At 43.4% G+C, this 17770-nt stretch overlaps 1 protein-coding gene across 2 annotated transcripts in view; it reads left to right on the top strand.

Moving 5' to 3' along the window:
- The window catches only part of NRG1 (neuregulin 1), a 293355-nt gene that overhangs the window by 101547 nt on the left and 174038 nt on the right, over positions 1 to 17770 (top strand). The window contains exon 1 of one of the 2 annotated variants that reach the window (XM_030469678.1): positions 11205 to 11671. The exons of the other annotated variant lie outside the window; for it this stretch is intronic. Coding sequence (XP_030325538.1) covers positions 11434 to 11671 — 238 coding nt within the window. The 5' untranslated portion in view covers positions 11205 to 11433. Of the gene's footprint in view, positions 1 to 11204; positions 11672 to 17770 lie in introns of those variants that run through there. 2 annotated transcript variants of the gene reach the window in all.

Genomic DNA, 17770 nt, shown 5'->3' with positions numbered 1-17770 from the left:
TCTGTTCAATAGGGAGACGTTATAGAGACCCCCTAAAAGCTAGGAATTATTCCAATTAAACCACGGGAATGGTACTGCTCACAATCTTTTCAAGAACTGATGACATTTCCTGGAGGTGAACACTGTGATTTGCTTGGTGGTTACCAAGAGGCATTCATGGATGCTCGAGCTAATAGTAATTAATTGACCATGTAAAACCACCAATGACTGAAGAAGATGACTCAGATCCCACCTCTTTGTTTAAACTTGTCTGTAAATTCTTCACATTTCATTTGGTAAGAACGAAGATAAACTGCTTTAAATGTGACCACAATCTGTAAACATAATATGCAACGTCTGAAGGAACGGTCAGATTTTCTTTAGTGAGTGGGTGCAGCAGTTTCCAAGCCTTGAGCATTTCCTCTCTGAAAGAGAAATGGGGGTTTCTGCAGAATGAGGAAAAGCAAAACAGCTGTCTTAAGGCCAAGGTGGTCAAACTGGAATAAAAGGACATGCAAGGGTGGGCATTCGCTGGAGGAATAATCAGGCTTTTAACGAACATGGGGAGTGGGGCAAAAGAGAGATTTCGCCATGGCTTTCAGTCTAAAGGCAGGCAGTTACAGGTTTTGAAAATATCACTCTAAGCAAATCAATGAAAGATAATAAAACACAGGAGCAGGAAAGCTCCTTCCCTCTTGAGCACATTTTGCATTTGTACGGGGGTACACTGGAGACAAAGGAGACTAAATCCTCCCCCCCAAATGTTTCAGATACTTACAGCTGATGAATGTTGGTACTTTTATCCTCAGCCACCTTCCTCATCGCATCCACCCCATCCCAATCATCATACAGCTCAGGCTCTCGTGCATGGGGTCACCCTGCGTGCTAGGACACTCACTTTGCTGTCCCAAGGGAAGTCATAGCACAGAGTTTCTTTCTCTGCATCACATTTCAGCCTGCCAAAGCCATTAGCTCACCTGAGAAACTACGATAAGTTCAGAAAAATGGACATTTCAAAACTAGGCCTGCCTTCCCCAGTTGTTCACAGGGAACAGCATTTGAATTTGATTGCATTGTCGATCCTTAACTATTTTAATTTTACTACAGCAACTCTTGCTAGCTAATTATGGTCTCCAAACTAGTTTAGCTTATGCTCTTGCTCTCAGCACTTTACGCAGGACAGTCACTAACTTTATTTTTGCCAGAACACTGAGATCTGTATCAACGTGACTTATTATTTTCTTGAGGCGTCCCTGATGCTCAGACACTTCATCAGATTCTTTAATATCTTTTGCATCCTGTTGCTGTAGACAAGTCATGCACCTGCTGGACCATCTGCTGTTGCAGACTGCAATTCAACCCACGCACTCAAGAGATTTCTTTATCCATTACTTTGCACTTTGTTAAATGGTATCTGTCTGTAGAAAGAGGCTCTAGTAAGGTTTCAGACCAGAGCCAGTCCACGGTGTTTCAGAAGAACAGGCAAAACTTGATTTTTTTTCCTGCCATTAACTCCAGATGACTCCAGTTCTACCTCCAGAAACAGAAAGGAGCACGTGGTGAAACCTGCAGGGCAGCATGGCATGCTGAGCACTGTTCATCCTGCACCCAGCGAAATGGGAGCACAGTTGCAGCAGCGAGCCTAGCACAGAGTGGGGAAGCGCACGGGCTTTTGCTCCTTTCCTGCCAATTTTCTTGCCTGTTCCCTGCCTTTGTCTCATGTTCCATTTCTCGTTCATATTTATGGAATCGTGCTAAAATGCCTTGGTGTGATGACCTCACATTTGCATGAATTTTTGCTATGCTGTTTATTTTTTTCTTTCTTTCTTTTTGCCTGTCGCAAGTCAGCCTGTTGAGTTGTTGTTCTGTAGGTTTATTAGGCAAAATATCCAGCTTTCCGTCATGGTCCCAGAGCTTTCCATTCACAATGGAAATACTTTTTTTTCTAAACTACTTGCAGTATGGGCTGAAAGTAGAATGCCGCTGTTTTGTTTTGTTGTGTACATGACCCTGCGCCACTGAAAACCATACAGCTGAGTTTAGTGTTTGCAAGTAAGCCAATTGTCTTCTTGAACATCTTTGCTGTATTTAGTCTCTGTAATATAGCATTATTTCACCTGGAATACATGTTGTTTCACTGCCGGCTAACAGTATATTGACAATACTGACAAAGTTGTCACTATCAGCATATTGGTAATATTGAAAGAGAAGGCTTCTGCTACTTGCTGTATTTTGAGAAGGCAACTGCAGGTGTCAGTTTGGCAAGTCTTTATGCACCATATTGGAAGTATGCATTCCCCAGGGATACTTTTCTTGGATGACTTACTTGTTCAGTCTCAGAAGGTCCTTTGGAGTTGGTTTTTTTTTGGTCAGTGTCCCTGGGCAGCTGATATTTTGTGAAGAATCTTGACAAAAATGTCTTCTCTTTGTTTTCTCTGTGCAATATGTTGTTACCACTGGCATATTGTACAACCACTCACTGTGAACACATCAGTTACTGGTGCATCCCAGAATATTTCATGGCACTTTTGACTCCTCCCAGGTTTCACTGACAGGTTCTTACCAAATCATCAGGATTTCTTTGACTGTAATCTCTTTGCTTTTGGTGTAGAGTTTTTTTCTCTGGAGATATCACGATTAAAGTGACAGATGTAAGAAATGCTAATAGTAGGCTGACCATCACTTACCTGATGCAGAATGAAACCTGGCAAAAGAAATATTAGTTAATACCCCTTAACAGAGAAGAGAGATCAGTATGCACTAGAAACAGTGACTGCTGTCAGTCCTATTACTAGGCTGAGACCCTGGTTTTGGTTATAAATGTTACCTTCCCACCTTGGAACATAAACATTGTGATTTAGGTGATTAGCTACATAGCTGAGATGGATATTCTAGATTACCAAGTTCTCCACCTTGTAACTGTGAAGAATAGTTATGAATAGTTCAGGAGCAAACTGTAGGATCAAATGGGTTTGCATAATGCCACAGCATAGAGCTACACAGAGCTATCAAATAGCACTTTCATATTTTCCCTTATAACTGACATATCTGCAGTCTTTCTGTGGATTAATCATGAACAGTCAAAGGTTTGAGCTTGCAGAATTGCACATTCATTGTCGATTTTAACTCATAAATAAACTTGCAGAAGGAATTGTCATTAAAAACAAATATTTTTTCTCTGGTCAGTGAGGTGATCCCACAACTTTAAGTGCTTTTACTAAGCAAGCAGTATAGGACTAGTACATGTAGGGTAACAGGATTCCTGTCTTGGCTCCATTTTGAACGTTTTACGAGTCAATTAAAACTACTTGAAAGAATTTAGTGACACAGGCACCACACATATTATTCCCTGACAGCTGAATTCCACATTGTTTTCATAGGGGTAGGATTAATGAAGGTTTTTAAAAAACTTTGCTCCAAAAGGAAGTACCCATATCCTAGTTATTCATATTTTTAAGCACTTAAACTTGTCAGCCAGGGCACAACCTGTAGGAATTTTTCAGTGATCCAAAAGAACCCTAAATATACATCTAGTCAGGTCTTCACAATGGTGAAATACTGTGCTTACTGGGATCTGTGAGGCCCTACAGCATCTCCTGAGTTGTATTTTTTGCATATGTGTGTGTGTATGACCTCAAGATATTGAGAAAGTTCTGTCTAAAGCGTATTTCACAACAAGTTTTATCCACAGAGGAAGTCACACCAGCCTCTTCACATCACAGCACTGCCAGTGCTGAGGGTCTCCAGCTTGACTACCTATTCAGGCTTTAAAAAGAGAGGAATTAGTCAGCAGACAGCAAAGCTAGTATTTGCTACCTACATGTTTTAAACTAGGACCCATATGGAAATAGTCATGTGTTAGGACCAAATTTTCAGGTGAGAAAATTGCTAGCCGTATGAACTTCAAAGGAGCTGTACTAATTTTCCACTCTCAGGGATTTGACCTCTGGATTTTTCTTCAACTTTCACACTACATTCACTATCTTCCTCACCACACCTTTTGCCAAACAAAACTATATTTAGCTCTTTGTCTGGTATTTTCTTATGGACTCAATTTTCCCACCACCACTAAGCAACCCATAAAACCTCATTCATGATTTTGCAAAGCCATGAAAAGAAAAATGAAGTTTTTTTTTTTTTAAAGTAGTTTTAACTTTCCCTTGGCAATCTTTTACTAGGTGTACATTTTGGTTCTAGGTACTAGTATTTTTGGTATTAGGTGTATATTTTGGTACTTCCTGACGTCCCAAAATGATGAAGCTGTGGGGGCTCCGGTCACCCTAACTGTGGCAGAAGGATAGTGCATCAGGACTTCACACCATGTCTCTACACTTGTGGAAAAAATGAAAGGTAATTAGTCTAAGAAGAAGGAACAAGTTCCTATAAACAGCTCTGAACCTTCGCTCACTTACAGATCACTGAAGTCACCACTTGCTTTTAGAAATATGATAAAGCTTTATGCTGACCTGAGACCTTAGGCACTTGTTAAATTGCATGCAAAGCAAAAGAACAGAGAACTAGTCATACTGGGTTAAACTAAAGTCCCATCTAGCTTAATGTCCATTTTCTAATAATGGCCAGAAGCAGGGTCCTAAAGGAGATCACAAGAACTGGGCATGTAGAGAGTAATTTTCCAGATTTATGCTCCCAGCTCCTGTCCGTCAGCCAGGTACCTTGTTCTTAGGATAGCTACAGGGTGCCCAGGTGTATTCGTGGTGCATTTCCTCCTTTCCTCCCCACCCTGCTACGCTCCCAAATGGATGGCAAGGCTTAAAACAGACAAATACAGTTTTTGTTGTGGCCTGTCTGCAGGTAACACCCCACCACAACCCCACCCACCAGTGCACTGCGTTTAACACAACTTGAAAACATTATTTTTTGAGGCTTGAAATAACTGGATTTCCCTGGGCTTTAATTTACCACTTGACTAGTTTCCTATTTAACCTTTCACTTCAATCCTTATTTCACAGCATGAAATGATACTCTTGCACACCACATTTCTCTTTTTGAGGCAAGCCTACCAAAATTATCTTCTGCTTGGATGTGATGGAAAGTGCATGCAACTTTCTGAAACAACTCAGTGAAAACAACATATTACTCATAGAATATTCTCAGTGAAGGTTGCAGCTGAGAAAATTTGATAGCAGGAATGACATTTTTTACCTAAAGTTCCACTTATTTAGAAAGGAAAGGTCATGAAGACTTTCTGAAAGAACAATATTTCTCCACCCCCATTTCTGAAAGATACCTATGTCTGTGCCTAGCTTTAAGCAAAAGAGTTACCATAGAAATATTCCTTTGCTTAATATGATGCCTGCTAAATCAGGGATTTAACCAGGGACACTGTAATTAATCATACAAATTTTTACAGCCTGAGCTAAACAGTCAAGACTCGCTAGCTATAGATAAATATTTCTTACATAGATAAAGCACAACAGGGAATCTTACCACTGGTTCAGGCTTTAATTAGATACATCTTAATTATCTTGCTGGTTGAAAGACCTTAAAACAAATGTGGAGTGACTGTACACCCTCTCTAATGCTGTATTTATTCATTTTTGGTAAGGATTTGAGTAAGAAAAGTTATGGAAAAAACAAAGCCCACACAGAGAGACTCCTTCCCCCACATACAATATATTTTTGTTTACTGCTGCTCATCTAACCAATTTTCATGGGCAGCAAAAGCTCCAGTTGAATCACAGCAGTTCTGAACTAGCTGTGAACGTGTGTGTGGGGTGAGGTATGTGCAAGGGTGAAGTCTTGTCCTTCATTTTGCCTATTGATGACAAAATGGATCTAAACAAATTCTGCATTTAACAGCAGGCCATTTAACTGACCTTTCAGTGAAATCCACACAGAAAATGTGCATCTGCATGTCCAGTCTACCAGGCTAGATGTCTTGGTATGCTCAGACAAGAGGCAATACCCTCAGCTGGTCCAGTTGCAATTGTCCCACCAAAAACTGGGCCAAAGACAAAGAAAGCATGGTATTGGTGAGAACACTTAAGTGAAAGAAAGGGTTATCTCAACTCCAGTTCTCAATCCTCTAAGTATGTTACCAGTTCGAAGTTTTTGGACAAGGTACCTAAGAGCCTGGCTAATCCCTGAGAGATAAGAGATGTGCACTTGCATGTTTTCTGACAGATGAAGGAACCAAGCTCAGGTTTCTCTCCTTGAGGAGAGGACATTTCCCAGCTCTGGGCTGTTAGCATAGGCAAGAGGGAGGCAGTCTGTCCTTGTTGTGATCATTTTCAAACAGCATCTCCTTTTTCGATAGTGTTTGTGTTTCACTTTGGGGCTGTGAATGCACCTCCCTGAAGTATGGAGTTGAAAGCCTCTTAAGCTCCAATGAGACATATTGGTTTATTATTAACACTTGGGTAGTTTACTGCTTAGTAGATATGGCAGTTGTAAATCCTACCATTGTGCACCCCTCAGGGACTGAATGTGGAGCCTGTGTTCCTAATTCAGGGTGCTGTTTTGATGACAAGATCATGGAGAGTTTGGAGCTACAAAGCTGAGAGGTGCTGGGGTTTAAATCCACTCTCAGTTCTAAATCCTTTTCCCCTTCTGTAAAGAAAGATGCTAGTAGCTTTGCCATACAGCCACAAGGGTGTTTTGAAGACAAGATGTTTTGGAGATTGCATGCCATTGAGATAATCTCATGAAGAACGCTGTGGCAGAGCAGGCATAACACACTCCAGAGTGATTGACTCCAAAGGGGAGCTGTTTTCTTCGACAGACCCTGTGGGGCAAAGGCAGCATGAAGTGGAGCCCTTGGGGATCCATCAGACTAACCACGTGATTTAGTCAGAGACACTGAGATAATAACACACCTTGGTCAGTTCCACCCTGCCAGGAGCAGAATGTGCCAGTTTAATTTGGAAAGCCTGCTGGTCCCTGGTGAGTGCACCAGGAGGATGAAGATTATCATGCTTGGCCACTAAAGTCTTGCCTACAGTGAGGAAAATCAATCTGGATCCAAAACAGCTACACATTTAATGTGAATTTGCTAAACGACACTAAATCTCTGTTTTGGCATTTTAATCAAAGGTGCTTTTAATGTGATTAGACTTCATTGTCTTACCAAGTGAACTGGTCTGAACTTAATTTCAGAATATTTTAGTCCTGAATTAGAATATACACCCAGAAATTGACGAAGTTTCAATACACTTAAAAAAAAAATTTGGATTCATTTCCGTGACAGCACAATATGTGGACCTGAACACTGGTCAATGGAGTCCCACCACTGAAGTGAGAGCTGTCAGTACTGCTGCTGCTAGAGAAGTTTGGATTCAAACAGGGGCTGCCAAAATTATACCTCCTAATAGGTTTTCACCTTCCATTCCTTTTCACTTAGCTTACTTTCAGAGGCCATGTCCTTGGTTGTAACTAACGATGTTTTTCAGAAGTGTAGTAGTAGCCTGTAGAAATTTGGTCTGATATGTTTTTGAGGAAGAAAAAGCTTATGCCCATTAATTGCACTACAATATTTTTTCATTCATCCCACACTGAAGAGCATCAATGTTTTGCACATTAATGGGCCTAGGAGTTGTGAGTAGATGATTTCAAAAGTTTTGAAATGGTAAATGTTAAAGTATCCATTTCTCTTGTTGCGACAATTTCCTGAACTTCCGAAAAGCAAGGCCGTAAAAATTATCGGTAAATTGAAAGCTATCAGGTCTTGTTTGTAACAACATATATACAGACACATGTACAAACAACTCTGAAATGAAGTATTTCCTGAAATAGACGTTAATGGGACGTCATCACCTGTCACAATTGCTGCTGTTGCCAAAGATGTTGGTCTGTCATCTTGACCTTTAAGCCACTGTTAGGATACCTTTGCATAATCAAGATTCGCATCTTCAAAATGTCAGTAGAACAAAAGCTACTCTTGTCCTGACCCAGCTGAGTAGATGTCAAAGGCTTGGTGCTTAGTTGCTGACAAAATTTCAAGTCCAGCTTAAGAGTGTGTTTTATTCACAGTTATGGTTAGGATTTGCCATTTAATTCTGTTTATGCCGATGTTTCTTACTCTTTTCTTGTCACCAATGGCATGTCAATAAGCAGTTTTGATTCTACGCAGATTATCTTTCCATTTGTTTTCATGGGTTTTAGAAGAATATCAAGTGGAGAAAACGAGAAATTGGCAGTCCTCAGTTTAGGAGAAGACTGAGAAGAGGGTTAAACTATGAACTGGAAATTCAGGAACCGAGTTTGTTAAATAAGAACATTTTCTGTAAGAAAAAAAAAAGTCTTTAAGCACATCATACTCTTATGGTAAGGCTTTGGAGTCTCAGAATATTTGTAATTAATCCCCTTTTGTATAGCCAGTGTATTTGTAAAAATGAATGTAGAAGCAAAAGAAAATCAGATTGTTGAAGTTTCATTCAACTGTTTGTTACTGTGGAGCACTTTTTATTTATTTTTGTTTACCAATATGTCTCTTCACCCTGCATTGCATTTTGCAGAGATGTTTATATGAGTGAAAAATTAGACTTAGCAGTGTTCTGCATTCACTTTGCATGATGTAAACAATTGTACAAAGTGCAGAGGTCCAGTCCAATGTAGCCAGACTACCAGCAACTAGATGAGCTTGAGCATAGGCAGAGCAAAACTTTTATACTGAAGAAGCTGACATGGGGAGAGCATGGAGGTTAATGAGTAAAAGCTTCATGCTCAGTCTCTACCTGTGTTGGTGACAAGCAGGCGTCTCTTCTCTAGCTGTCTTTTACAATGAACTGATGCATATGGTAGTTTCCCAAGCAATTTTTGTGAGCTTGTGCGACATGTTTGAGCTATGGTTCCCACTCCACTGAAATGATGTAAATGGTTGCTTCTGTCTATTTCAAGAAGTTGGATGTTGGAACTGATAGTGCTTTGAGATCAGTAGATGGGACTGTGCCGTAGCAGTTTGAGAGATTGTTGTACATTGAGCGTTTTCTGATGGGTCTCTGACAAGCTCACTCTCTTGCCACAGAACTGCAACTGAGGGGGAAACAGCTATTTTATCATGGTGCCCAGTCAGCTGCTACCCACTCTGTTAAAGTACTTCACAGCTGGTGACAGCAAAAGAGGAGAGACAGTCTTACGTGCCATAAGTGATACTTGCATCTTTCTCATCAGTGTATGCAGGAGTCAATCACACCCTTCTGCTACAGATCTATGACACATTGTCTAAAATGAATTATAGTTTCCTCCTGGGAATAACAGGCTTCTCCCCGGGGCAGATTTCTGGTATGTTTTCCCAAGAAATTTCCTGTTTCTGACAGAAGGTGCCATGGAGTCAGGAATCTGGCAATGAATTTTTAGCTTTTCATTTTGAACGCATCCTCGGTCTCTTGGGGTCTTCTCACAGTATCACACCCTCAAAAAGAGAACCATCTTTGGTAGGGGGTCCACTCTGTGTCCTTCTCACAGAGCCTCGATGCTGATAACTCCCTGGAATGATGGTGTGATACTGATGAACATGGAGTGAATATGATGTTTACCTCAAGCACTTAGATTCTGCAGAGTACAGAAAAACGGGTCATACCGACATTATTTAAAAGTAAGCTTTATTACCCGACACAGCCCCTTAGATATTGCTGGAGCAGGCTGCCTCCTTGCTGAGTAGTGACCCCTTAAGGAGAAACCGAGCTACTGCCGCCAGTCTCCGTCTCCAGCTGTTCTTCCGTGAGATTTGCTTTCTCTCTCCGCCCTGCCTGGGGCTTATTCCCTCATTTTCGGTTCAGGACATTTGAGACAGGATGTCATAACGCCGTGTGTCAAGAAATTCAAAAATTGTACCCAGTCTTTTATCCCCTCCTCTTCCCCCCCGGTGGTTTGATTCGTTCACTGATGCTGTATTGCCAGGCCACTGAGGGAGTCCATTTTTTTGCCTTATTGTTTTGCAGTCGATGTTGTACGATCCTCTTATTTTACTATAGAGGCAGAACTTAATAAGAGCAATGTGGGTTTTTGTTTGTTTCAAAGTCCAAATGCTGAACACCCAGCATCACAGGTTAACTACTGCTTTCTTAAAAAACTTCTTGCTCCAGGAGAGTATCTTGAAATAATTGATCCCTAAAATTGAGCCCTAGAACTTTCAGCCACTGAAGATGAGGAACTCAGTGTACATTGGGTTTGGAGTGTTTTGTCTTTTGGGGGCCTCACTCAGGAAGATTTTTGATTGTTTTCAATCAAATAATACCTAAAAAAATGTTCTATAGACTCTTTTGTGCATGGTAATCATTGCAAGTGTTTTTGCAGCTTAGGGGACACATGGTATAGTCTCTTCAAGAAAAGGAGGAATCACCAAGAACTGTGAAGTAGCAATCCTACTTGTATGCTCTGATCTTATCTGGGTTTCCATGTTGCATGACATTACTAAGCATACAGGGGAAACCTTCCATTGTGAGATTTTAAGTAGTTTGGTGCAGACCTTTCCTGTAACTTCCCAGAGTATTGTGTTTCCCACCTGATGGTGTAAGTGCATCTCCTACAGATAATGGAAATCAGCAGGGAATATGGCTCGGGTTAGCTGTGCAACTATATGCACAGATTCTCGAAGTTTTACGAATGACGGTGGAGTCCAGTTTGGTGTATTTACACTGTTACCTGTTACTTTAAAGCAGTCTCGGGCATGGCTGTATCAGGTATAGTTTCACCTATGAACTGCAACAAGTCTTTCCCTGACCAACTCTGAGCTGTGAAAACTGGTGGTCCTGTGACCAGCCCCGCGAAAGGATACACACGAAAGTAGGAACGGACCCACGCTGAGAATACGGGCTGTTAGTGAGACCTCCCCGGGGGCAGGATCTCCTTGCAAAGGCGGGAGAGCAAACCCGCCTTCCCTTGAGTACCCACCACCGCCGGGGCGGGCTGGCACGGCCGGTAGCCCCGCGGGAAGCTGAAGCAGGTGCCTAAGTGGCAGCACGCAAGGACCCGAAGAGCCACCACGGCCGCTCCCGCCTCTCGCTTTTCCCACCGCAGGCCCCGCGCCTCTCCCCCGCGGCGTGCCCGCAGGTCGGCCCGCGGCGGAGACACCCGCGCCCGCAACCGGCCACGGGCTTTGCCGGTCGGGGGGGCGGCACCAGGCTGCACCACCCACACCGTCCTGCCCTGCCCCGCCCCGCCCCGCCGGGGCCGCGGTGCCTGCGCCCTCCCCGGGGCCGGGGCCGCGGCCGCATCACACCCTGCGGCCGTGCAGGCGTCTCTCGAGAACAAGCGTACGGTGCTCGGGACAGGCATTAGTGAGGCGTGTGCCGAGGGGGTGTGTATGTGGGCTGCAGTTTATTATTATTATTATTATTAGGAGAGGAAGGGAAAAGGAAAGAAAAAAGAAAAAAAAAAGGGGGTGGAGAAGGAGGGAGGGGGGTGAAGGGGAAAAAAAAGAAGCGCGGAGAGTTGTTTCCCAAAACTTCCAAGGAACTCGCGGCTCCAAGTCCCAGGCGGCGGCAGGCAAGAGCGATGCTGGAGCCTCGGGCGCTTCGGGAACCGACAGCGGCGGCGGCGGCAGAGGGGACGGCCGCGGGCACGGCCGCAGGGACCGCCGCTGGGACGGCGGCGGCGGCGAGCGCGGTGCCGGCCGGAGCCGGGATGGCTGAGAAGAAAAAAGACGGCAACGGCAGGAAAGGGAGAAAAGGCAAAGGGCCCGGCAAGAAGCCCGGTCCGACGGAGCAGGGCGAGGCGGCCGGGTCCGCCACAGGTAAGCCCCTCGGCAGGTGCGGGGGCCGCCCTGCGCGGACCCCCTGCGCTCTTCCCGCACCCGCGGGACCGCAGGCTGCGGACGCTAACCCGGTTCCTGGCCCGGCCCCGCGGCGGCTACTTGCTGAGCTGCCCGGCCCCGCGGAGCGGCGGCGCTGCCGGGAGCCCCTCGGCTGCCCGACCGCGGGCCGGTCTGCCGCCCGCCCTCGTTCCCTCCCATCGGCTTCAGAACCCTGAGTGGCTCTCGGCCAGCTGTTGCTTTTTTTCTTTTCTTTTCTTTCTTTTTCTCCCCCCTCCCCCTTGCATTTTTTGGAGGGCGGGGGGCTCTCTCTGCTAGTACAAAACCCGTTTTCTGCCCCTTCCCCAGAAATCACTTAGCTATGTTGAACAGATAGCAAACTTCCGTGTGGGGTATTTTGTCTAAACTTACAGCTATTTATTCAGGGATGATCAGAGAGGACATTTCGCTCACTTAGCAGCACGTGCTGTTTCTCCTATGCCTCCCCAGTATTAAGAGCGAGGATTCGTGCTAGCGATACCACTGCCCTTCGTAGGTGTCCAGAGGTGGGACTCTGTGGATCGACCCAAAAGTAGGGTGCAAGCTGAGTATGCTGCATCACTCTCCGTAGTTATTTATTTGTATCAGCCAAACACCCCAGTCAAGACCGAGACTCCTAGTGCAGTACTAACACATAGGAGCACATGATGGTTTTCCTAGAGAGCTCATGTTATGCCACCTAGTTTATCAGAAAGCCTAGCAGTGCATACAGATGCACTTGGCTTTTTGCGGCAGCAATGTGTAACTGGAGTCATTGGTTAGTTTACCTATTTCTTTGAATTGTTTGCTGTTTGTGGGAATTTTTTTTTTAAAGAGGCATATGAAAAGCAGTCAGTTGCCCAATTTGGGCTTGTTTGGTTGGTTGGTTTGTTTTGTTTGGGGTTTTTCCCCCATCTAAACAGACAAATAAACAGAAAGCCCCAAAGGGTAAAACTTCCTAAATATACCTCCATTGATTTTGCTTAGTGCATCATGATGCTGCTCTAGAGTTCAGCCACCAGCCCTCAGGGAGGATGTGTGATTCAGCACAGCAGCAGGTACCCCCTTGGGCTAATAATCTTTACAAACTAGCACTGCCCAATACATCTTCTTCTTCTCTATGTCTGTTGGAGACACAGTTCACCCAGCTAAGTGGATAGAAGTGAGTTTCAGGTAAAGCCGTCAGCATTTCCCTTGTGATGCCAAGCTAGAGACCAGACTCCTTTTGATCTTTCTCTCTCTCTCACTGGGTTTTTACAATGCTGTCTGTTGTTACCATACTAGTATTGTGAGTATCTCCTCCAAAAACTAACTACCTCTTGTAGCATTAAAACCTCTGGCAAACCTACGCATGACAGCTGAGCTGCTTGAAATGTTTGAGGGGTTTTTGTTTCTTTTTGTAGTTGACAGAAAACAGGAGGACGGTGGCATGTCGGAAGATATGTGACAGGAAAGCTCTTTTGAGGAAGTGTAAAGGGGAGACACATTTTCTGACTGCACCTCAGAGTCCCATAATGTCCCATCCCATTCTTGTAGGAGAGCTTTCTTTTTCCTGCTCTGTGGACAATTTTCTATCTCCAGTAGAGTGGGGTTGCTGCACTGGAGAAACTGGGGTGGTCTCAGGAAGCCAGGGCCAGCTTTGCATGGGGTGGAGGAGGCTCCACATACCTTGGGTTGGGCACTTGTGTCAGTGCTGAGGGATCAGGGAAAAGAGCTATGAACCAGAGGAGATATTTTTTGAGTAATCCAACCAAACTGATTCTGAACTTGGCAGAGATTTTTTGGGAAGATGGTGTTCATTCTTTGGTGTGGAGGAGCAGAATAACAGGTTGGAGGATCCACACAGGTATATATCACCTAAAGTTTAGGTATCCATTTGTATTTAATTCCCACTTCTGGTGCTGTGGTCTGATCATGTCTGCCATGTTTTATCTGAAAATCTGAAAGATGGCAAGGGTAGACTGAGGTTCACCAGGGGAGGGTTCAGACCAACCCTAGCTCCTAAGGCTTTCCTAAATAGCTAGAGGGCTCATGTCCCTGCTAAGCCAAACTATGTCAGTATTTGAACCAGAAAAGTCCACTTTTCTGGTAAGTGGACTTACCTCAGTTCTCTAAAGCTCCAGTATGTTTTTGTTGGTATGAAAGAGTATCGCCTTTATCCTTACCTGACATTGCTATTCAAAAGTTACCTGTGTAGGCAAGAACTGAGCATTCTTCTATCTTACATAATTAAAATCCTACTCCTTCCAAGATGTGAGTGTATGTGGCAGGGTAATTCATATTACCCTGTGTAGCTGATCTATATAGTGTTTGCAGGTATGGTATCTAACAGGAGAATGAAATACAGCATAAGACATCACTGCACACTTAACTCACAATCAAATAATGTAGCACTGGAAATGTTACACTTATAAACTTTATTAAATCTGTTCCTTAGAGTATTTTCTGTTGGGAAAGCATTTAGAACAAGTGATACTTCAGACGAGAAAGAGCTGAAAGATGGGTTAATGTAAAATCATAGAATCATAGAATGGTTTGGGTGGGAAAGGACCTTAAGATCATCTAGTTCCAGCCCCCTGCCATGGGCAGGGATGCCTCACACTAGACCATGTCACCCAAGGCTCTGTCCAACCCGGCCTTGAACACTGCCAGGGATGGAACACTTACCACTTCTTTGGGCAACCTGTTCCAGTGCCTCACCACCCTCCCAGTGAAGAACTTCTTCCTTATATCTAACCTGAACTTCCTCTGTTTTAATTTGAACCCGTTACCCCTTGTCCTATCACTATAGTCCCTGATGAAGAGTCCCTCTCTAGCATCCCTGTAGCAATGGGCTTTTTTTCTCCCTGTTCAAGCGTATTAGAGCTTTGATTAATGACTGGGCTACACAGGTTGATTAACAGTACTTAGTAGGGATGATATGAAGGCCTTCTGACTTTGGTGGGACCACAATTTCTTATTTTTGCTAATACAATTTTGCAGTCGTACCTGATGATCAAGTGTGTTTAGGATGCACAGTCTGAGAGGTCATAAAACAGTTTTGCTTTTTAGTAGTAACTAAAAAGTTACTACTTTCTTAGTTGAATTATGTCAGGAATTGGCATCTTCTCTGCTGTGTTATTCTCCGTCAGTAGTTTGCATCCAGTCTTCCTTCCATATGAAAACCAGCGGCTTGCGGCCAGTCATCAATTTTAAGATCTGTGCACTAGCACAGAAGTCCTTAACAGATCTTGAGGTTTTTTTATTTACTGCTGGTTTTTTTTTTTTTTTCTGATCACAGCTTATCTCAGCTGAGTTTGCTTTTGGCTGTCAAATTGTATCACGTATCCCTTCAATCTTGGATCTGGAAGCATCTGATAGATAACTTGTCACCATCTGATTGATAACTTATCACCAGATAACTTGAGAATCAGCTTTATTATTTGCAAAAAAAAAGTGTGTGAGAAAGTGTTTCTTTACTACATTCTGTCATAACTTACCTGTGAACTCTAGAATAACTGTTGGAGAAGAAAAAAAGTTACTGAAAAAAGAACAAGCACCAAACCTGAGCAAGCCAGGTCTCCTCTGTTCAGCTGTACAATGGTAACGCACAAAAAAATCTTCACGTTTTTCATTGCCCAGGTAAAATGTCGGCTCTGTTACAAAAGCTTTGGGAGGTTCATGTTGCCATGGTTTCTTTGTTACTAAAATTGTGTAGAAAAACATTTCATTCCCTCACTTCAGGTGGTCTTGGGTAAACTGATTCTGTCTGGCTTGTCTCAAGCCCAGAGTGATTGTCTCTTCGTTCAGCAGGGCACTCTGGGACATGATAAATACAGAGGGTGGAAAACATGGTAAATACAGAGGGTGGAAAACCGAGGAGAGAGTATTACAAATGGACAGAAGCTTACAGCTTTTCTCTGAGTGATTTCACTGAGCTGCTATGCCAACAGAGGATTCAGACAGGCTCAACAAATATGCCAGCAGGGCTTCCCAGGGCATCGTCAGCACACCAAAATACATCCAGCCTGGGCAGAGAAACCTACTGCAGGGAGGCTGAGGTTGTGAGGCAAGGTCTCCAGACCTTTTCCTCACAGGGGGACTGCTCCTGATTTAGGGTGCTCTTCTAGCAGGAGCAGGGAGGCTGGGACTGGGTGCACTGTGTCAGCCTTTGAACCTCCTGCCAGCCCAACCTTTGTGTTGGACCACATAAGGAGGTACTAGTGAAGTGAGGGAAAGGAATCATCCAAGGAAAACTCCCTCTAGGAAAAAGCTGTGTTTTGGTAAATAAGGTAGTGCACCAGCACATCAGCTGCCCAGCCACTTTGTCACTTTGTTTCTAGACATCTCAGGGAATGTGAGTTTTCAGGTGGTTTCTGGTTAGCAGAGAAGATGAGGGAGGGGCTGCTGGAAGACATGAAGTATTTCTGGGAAAAGCACCTTGATGTTTGCGAAGACTGACAGTGCTGTCAGAGCTGTGAGCTCTGTGGCTATGGGTTACAACAGTCACACTCTAGGTAGGAAGAGCAAGACTCTGCAAGAATCTGGTGCACAAAGTTGGTTGGGGAAAAGGGACAAGTAGCAAAGATGGGTCCCAATCATCATTTCAGTGAGGTGACCTCAGCAGCACTATTCTAAAAACATCTGCACTTGCAGAGCCCAGAGAAGGGAGGTTACAGCCATTGACATAAAAAAGAAGTACCTGATACCTGCTGGCAAGAAATTTAATTTAGAGTTAGATAAAATGCCAGAGCTTTAAGACTACATTGCAAAATAAACAGCATGAAGGTCAGACGAGATGAGTGTGACTGAGCATCACCTTTGACTGCATCCTGGTAGCAGGCTTGGCTGATGGAAGAAGAACTAGTTTTGATCATATTAAAGACCAAGTTGCAGGTCAGGACTTGGCTGGGAGGATTAGAGCTCAGTCCGAAGCTTGCTAAGTTTAAATTGATACCCAATAAAGAGAGGTCAGAAGGCAGGTCAGTATTTCAGCATGAATTGAAGACAAGAGCCTTGGAGATTGAATGAGAGCTGTGATTTCTGGTAAAACTTGTCCACTTCTAGTGAAAAATCATTGCTTAGAAGGAGTGACAACTTCTTCTGATGTATCCAGGCCAAAATATTTATGTGCTGCTGGTATGCCTGTACATTTTTCTGGGAGGAAAGTCTCTTCACCTGTGTACAATGCCTGAATGATCCAAACATTCCACACAATCTTCAGAGCAATTTTGAGAATGAATCCTTTAAAAAGCATGCGAGTATGTTCATGTTTTGTGAATAAATGAGATTAGTCACCATTCAACCTTTTTTGACTTAACACTACAAGTACTACTTGACTGTAGCCATGGGAATGCAAATAAAATTGTGAGGACATACCAGTACAGGTGTGTGATAAATACTGCATATGTATAGAAAGACATCTCCCCTGTGAAATAAACCCAGAAACTGTCCTGAACTTTGTGCAAATATTGATAGTTGGGGAAGGCCAAACAAAATTTTTATCTTGGGTATAGAAATACCACAATCTGCTAAGCTATGCAAGGATTTTAAAACATTAATCCCTGGCAAAGCTTGTGAGCTGACACTCCAAGCTGAGTTTGTCTATTTGTAATTGTGGGCTTCTCTTTTTGAATTTCTGGAAAGTCAGTAACTGGAAAAAAATAAAAAAAAAAAGGTAAGAAAACAACAATAAAACAAATTGAGAGAAACAGTTTTCTTTTTACTCATAAGTAAAAACAAAAAAGATCCTAGGTGGCTGATTTTTCAGAAGGCTTCAGCACTCGCTATTTGGGGCAGCTCAGTTTTCATCTTGCCTACTGAATTAAAGTCACTGGGTTTTCAAGAAAACTTTTTGGGTGCTCAGTTCATGAAAGTCTAGCCACAAAAAATCACAGAGAAGCTACTGAGCATCTTTGAAAACAGATTCTACTTTAGGCTTTACTTAAGTGGCAATATGTTATTCTGAAAGTAAGGCAAGCTAAGTGCTGAACTGTGGAAAACTTTCTTCCAAGCATCTCCCTTCCCCCACCTTCCCTTTTTAATCTGTCCGGAAGCATCTGATAGTTCTTTGAGGCAGGTACT

This window comes from Strigops habroptila, chromosome Z (assembly GCF_004027225.2).
Source record: "Strigops habroptila isolate Jane chromosome Z, bStrHab1.2.pri, whole genome shotgun sequence".
Classification (NCBI taxonomy): domain Eukaryota; kingdom Metazoa; phylum Chordata; class Aves; order Psittaciformes; family Psittacidae; genus Strigops; species Strigops habroptila.
Note: the sequence above shows the minus strand (reverse complement) of the source record. Positions and strands in the feature narration are given on the sequence as shown.